Below are 5,506 nucleotides of genomic sequence, written 5' to 3'. Positions count from 1 at the left end.
GTGTCTCTCTAGTGACTGTTCATAAGTATTTCATGACCATATATGTAAGGGCTGCTAACGTTGACCAGTTCGCCATGAAATCCCTAGCGTCTAGAATAGTGTGGGACAACCAATAAACATTGATTGAACGAACGCATGAGTCACCCAAGCATGCCTCGGAGCCCCTCCCCTCAAGTCCACCAAAGGAAAAGAAGCTGTGGCTAAAAGTTTGCATGGCATTTATTCTCTTGCAGGGGAAGGCATGAGAAGTTGGCTGAGAGACACTGGAGGGTCGGCTCTGGATCTGGAAGGGCAGAAGCAGGTGGTGGTTGTGGGACTATGTGCTTCTCCCCAGGGTGGGGTGAGAGACCCCAGAGGCTCAGAGACCTGGAGTGGAGACAAGAGCAGAGAAGTGGGCAGGGGTGTGTGTTGTCCGGGGAATATGGGGACTAGAGCCACCTGTCCCTACTGAGCACACCTGGAGTCACATCCTGGAACCCAGTCAGGGGTTGTGTGGGTTGTGGGGCTTTAGAGATGAAAACCGCAGACTCTAATCGCAGGAAATGGTGGGAACCTCAAAGTATGAGGTGACCCCCGATCTGCCGACATCAAGTCCCACAGCCTCAGTCAGGGCTACACGAGCTGCCAGAGCCAATCAGGGGCCCTTCCCGGCCCATGGGCTGCAGCCGTGGCCTGATCTGCGGGCACAGCTGAGCAGCCCTGGAGGGAGAGACTGAGAGCCCTCCCTGCCAGCGGGGTTCCTGAGCTCAGCTCTCAGGTGCCTAGTGTCCTGGGCAAAGATGTGACCTGTGTCTCTGATGCCCAGGGATCCCATACTAGGCCGGGGGATGGGAGTTCAATCAGGGCTCTGATGTCTTTGAATATCCCAGTCTGAGGTCTCTTGCTTGGTCTTAATCTCCTCACACGTAATCATTTCATTGAATCCTTGTTGAAAATCAGAAATAAGGATTCCTATCCCCTTCACAGGGAAGGAAATTCAAGCTCATAGAAGTTAAGCTACTTGCTCAAGTACACAGCTGACCAGAGATGGGGACCTGATGGCACCCCAGGATGGCCTGGAGTATTTCTCAACCGGTTCCAGCTGCAGCCCAACTACCCATCTTCTCCCCACTTTCCACACAGTGGTGGGGGTAACATGTCACTGCAGGGAAGCTTGGTGGGATGTGTATGACAGCTGGATGTCTGTGGGTCGAAACCGTATTGTACATATGTGGGGACATGTTGTGGGCCCTCCAGGAATGAGTCCCTGCTGTCACGTCTGCACTCACCTTTTACAGGTTTGCACATCCTGAGTTTCACACAGATTTCCTTGGGGCTTTTCCCATTCATGATACCCTTGGTGATCTTATCAAGAAATTTATTGATCATGTCCTTGCAAATACCCTGTAGTGGAAATGTCTTCTTGCACACCAGGGACGCAGCGTGTTTGATGGCTTCCTGCAGTAACAGCACCATAGGAAGACAGAGAATTCAGGTGAGCTTGGCCCAGGACTGCCGCCCCCCTGCAGACCCCAGCAGCTCTAGGCCCTGGGCACCCTGACCAAGGTCATGCTGGGAGGAGGGCCTGGTGCCAGGCAGCCACGGAGCAGAGGCTAGAGAGGCAGGGATCAGACCTCATGCCCAGGCACCAAGGCCCTGGCCCAAGCCTGGCCAGGAGGGGCTCTTGAGAGAAGGACAGTTGACCCTGTAGTGTCCCAGTCCCCTGTACATCATTATCCTGCCCCCTGCCTTCAGTGTGAACAGCGCCCACGGGCTCCTAGACCCACAGGAAGGGTTCTGCCTGCCAAGCTTCCTGGGTCCCAGCCTGACGGGGCTCGTGCACAGGGCTGTGTGACGAAGGTTAGGAAGCACTTGGAGTCTTGGCACATTCCACTTGGACGTATCTTCTCCCACCATCCAGTGGAGAAGGATAAAGCTGAGTTCCCAGGGCTGAGGGTGGGCCCTGCAGCGCCAGGGAGCTGAGCAGGATCAGGGAACAAAGCAGAGGGAGGGAGGGAGGGAGGGGGAAGCAAGGCTTCTTGATAGTAACACATCCTTGTTCAGCACCTGCTCAGGGCCAGGCATGGAGCTAAGCTCGTCCACCCCTCAGCTCCTTTAAAGGGCTTTGATAACTCTCAAGGGGCGATTATTATCCATCCCACTAAACACAAAAGAAAACTGAGGCTCAGAAAGCATTAAGGGCTTGGCCAAGCCATGCTGCTAGGAATTGGGAGATCTGGGGCATATCAGTCTAGCCCAGGCCACCATGGAACCAATGTCACAAAATTCGTCCCTGGACACACGTCGAGGGGCCAAAAGGGAAAGATTCCTACTGCTCTGGGAACAAATTTCTTTTGATAATGGGACGGAAACCATGCACGCTCCTCTTCCTACTTTCACACTCACAGAGCTTCATGATTTCAAGGGATTCTCTGAAGTCAGTCCCAGATACCAGGGGGCCCACAGATTCCCTGCTGAGAAGCCCTGGCCCAACCAGGGATCAGCCCGTTTCTCAGTGTCACCCCTAGTCCTATAAGGCCCACTCATGCCCTTGACCGCCCTGCAAATGGCTCCCCAAATCACAAGCCTCACCTGTGTGATATCATGTCCCAAGGCTTTTCTCAGAGCTTGGATTGTCAACTTACAAATATTGCATCTGATAGCCAGCTGGTCACCCTGTCAGAAAATAATGCATTGGGATGGTGTCTCAGACACCCCAACAACCCTTGGCAGGGACCCAGGAGGAGCTCTCTGGTGTCTCCTAGGCCAGCAGGATCATCTAGGATCTTTCTGTGCTTTCAGGCCTGACGCAGGCTGGCTGGCCCCTGCCCACCTTCCTGCTAGTCTTGGTGGGGCTGACACACCCCAGACCCTGCCCCACACCCGCAGCACCTGACCCACAGCAGCCCCTCACCCAGTTCTCTACTCTGGTCAGAACCCAGGGGACCCTCCTTGGGAGAGCTCAGCCAGACCCAGGTAGCCCCCCGACCTTTGCCACGGGCACAACGGTGCACAAAACCAGCATCTTCAGCCCACAGCCCTGCCTCCCCTCCCCTCTGCCCAGCAGAGATGTGTGGTCCTGCCTGCTGCTCCCGGGGAGGAGACAATGTGTGAGGGGGTGGTTATGGGAAGTGAGCAGGGAACCAGCCACCAACCTGGGGGGACTCCAGGACCAAGCTCTCTAAGAACTGTTTTTCCTGACTCAAGTCAACGGTCATCAAGTCATTGTCCTCAGGGTTCAAACCAGAAAAGGTCAGCCCTGTGGAAGAAACACCATCAGCATCCCTTCACAAGTGGAAGGAGACAGATCTCCTGGCTGGTGGGAGCCCAGGAGGTAGCTAGAAAACAGGCCAGGAGCAGGGATCTGTGAGGAATCCAGGAGGCCTGTCCTTGCGCTCCGCCCTGAAGCCGCTCTGACCCAGTCTCTGTGCAACAGACATGCTCTCAATTCTTTCTGGAAAACAGGAGAAGATTATCTGCCCCCCACCCCCGCCCCCCCCACCAACATCATCCATGAACCTCTTTTCTGTCTTTGTCTCTGTTTTTCTGTTCTCTCTCTCTCTCTCTCTCTCTCTCTCACACACACACACACACACACACACACACACACGGATTTGGAGCTGCTCTAAGAGAACACTACCCTCATCTCCTTTCAGAGGTCGTTCTTTCTCTCTTCCTTCCCCCAGGAGTTCAAATCTGGTGGCCCAGCCCAACCCAGTCTCCAGACTGTCCCTACCCTCTGCTAAGAAGTAGCTGCCAGGATGTGCATGGGGAATGTCCTTACCCGGGGTGGCCAGGAGCACTGAGGCAAGGAGCAGGAGGGCCCAGGAGGTCATGGTGGGGCAGCTGCTGAAGCACTCTTCACACCCCACTTTATGTGGCTGCCCGCCTCGCAATCTGACCTTGCTGGGTCCTGCTCCTCTTGTAGGGCACCTCCCTGTGTCACTGGCTTTACCACAAACACAGACACCAGTTTGTGGAGAAATGGGGGGAGGAGTGCTTCCTCAGAGACTCCACACTATCTTCCACCTCCCCTCCCACACACACACACTGCTAGAGCTTTCCCAGTGAGTGGGGGGTGCTGGAGGGCAGCAGCTGCCAAATGCCCCCCATCCCCTGCCCTCAGATGAGGTAATGGGCAATCCCTGCACCTGAGGGTTCAGGTAGGGCCCTTGGCCCCGGAGCTTCCTACCCCTCCCCCTGCCCTCCCCTCCTCTCCCTGGTGTCCCTCCACCAGCCACTTCCTGTATCCCTGCTCTCCCCCAACCATTTCAGCCAATGGAGCACCACCAGATTACTCCAGATTTAGACACAGGTCCCTCAGTGTAGATGCAGACAGCTCCTCCCAGCCCTGCTCTCGGGCTTGGTGATCCCTGGGCATGGGCACCACAGACACCCTGGGTCCCCAGCCCCTCACCAGCCTCCTGGCCACCATCACGGAGGCAGGCTTTTCCCTCAGAGCCAGGTTCAGCCCAGCCGTCCCTCACCTGGTCCATAGGGAGAGACAACAGCCCGTGCAAAGGAAGTCAGCCCCGGACAGGGATCTAGTCCCAGCGCCCCGGGTCTGACCCCTCATCTGTGCCATGAAGGTCACTGGCCTCATCTGCAATGAAAATACAGGCTGTGCAGGTCACATCCACTATCAGATAGAAAATAGGTCACTGTTTAGTGTAAGTGTGTCCCAAAGATTGCATGGAATACACTCACACTGAAATGTGTTTGGTGTTTACCTGACACTCACATTAAACTGGGCATCCCACCTTTTGTCTGGCAACCTTCCCCCACCTCCTTCGCGGCTCAGAGGAGGAAACTGGGTGCGACGAACAGGGGCCCTGACCTCAGCCACATGGCCGGCTGGGGTCCTGCTTGGACTAGAACCTTCCCCCACCTCTAGCTGCTGAGATGGCAGAGGCACGCAGCCAGGACCAGCTGGCAAGGCCCCCTCAGCACCTCCCAGCCCCCCGTCCCCCTTCAGTATCTGCTGGGACCACTCCAGGCCTTCCACCTGCCCGGGAATCCCATCATGGGCTAGTGCCGAGCCTCAGCCTGGCCTTTTTCTCTGAAATACTCTACCTCCTGAGCCCATTCAGAGCCCTGCTCTCCGCTCAGCTTCTGCCTAGAAGGAAAGAGGGTGGAGTCCAGGCAAGCAGGCCTCCGACAAGCTGGGGGCACCTTGAGCTACGTACTCCACCTCCTGGAGCCTCAGTTCCCTTACCTGTGAAATGGGTGTAGTGTCACCTGTTCACAGGGCCCCAGTGACGTGTGTGATTGGGTGAGGAAGCTTTACAGCCTGCGATGTGCCAGGTAGGCTGGGTCAGCATTCCCCAACGTGGCTTCTGTGAGGCCTCCTCCCATGGGAGGTGTGCAGGTGCTGTCGAGGGGAGTAGAGGGGTTCCTGCTCTCAAGAGTGAATGCTAGTCTAGGAAGGTGCAACAGGCTTCCCTCCCAAGGGACTTCTCAGCACCCTTAACACGCCAGCATCTGTGGTGGATCCCACGATTTCTCCGGGTTTCGTAACATCATTGGC

At 56.1% G+C, this 5,506-nt stretch overlaps 1 protein-coding gene across 1 annotated transcript; it reads right to left on the bottom strand.

The window, feature by feature from the left end:
• Nucleotides 1-201: 201 nt before the first annotated feature.
• Nucleotides 202-3,917, bottom strand: LOC123581062 (antimicrobial peptide NK-lysin-like). Its single transcript, XM_045446721.1, has 5 exons — nucleotides 3,764-3,917; nucleotides 3,135-3,238; nucleotides 2,572-2,655; nucleotides 1,269-1,437; nucleotides 202-366 (listed from the first exon to the last, which is right to left on the bottom strand). Exons 1-5 carry the CDS (start codon nucleotides 3,813-3,815, stop codon nucleotides 359-361), a joined length of 417 nt encoding a protein of 138 aa, XP_045302677.1. The 5' UTR covers nucleotides 3,816-3,917; the 3' UTR covers nucleotides 202-358.
• Between the last annotated feature and the right edge of the window lie 1,589 nt (nucleotides 3,918-5,506).

Source organism: Leopardus geoffroyi, chromosome A3 (genome assembly GCF_018350155.1).
Source record: "Leopardus geoffroyi isolate Oge1 chromosome A3, O.geoffroyi_Oge1_pat1.0, whole genome shotgun sequence".
Taxonomy (NCBI): domain Eukaryota; kingdom Metazoa; phylum Chordata; class Mammalia; order Carnivora; family Felidae; genus Leopardus; species Leopardus geoffroyi.
Note: the sequence above shows the minus strand (reverse complement) of the source record. Positions and strands in the feature narration are given on the sequence as shown.

Bases quoted from the DNA above. Each gene is read 5' to 3' on its own strand.
- LOC123581062 (XM_045446721.1), bottom strand. From the start codon at position 3,815: ATGACCTCCTGGGCCCTCCTGCTCCTTGCCTCAGTGCTCCTGGCCACC. The intron at 3,239-3,763 runs GTAAGGACATTC...TTTCTTCCACAG, and splicing joins AGTGCTCCTGGCCACCCCGG to GGCTGACCTTTTCTGGTTTG. The intron at 2,656-3,134 runs GTTGGTGGCTGG...ATTTTCTGACAG, and splicing joins TGGTCCTGGAGTCCCCCCAG to GGTGACCAGCTGGCTATCAG.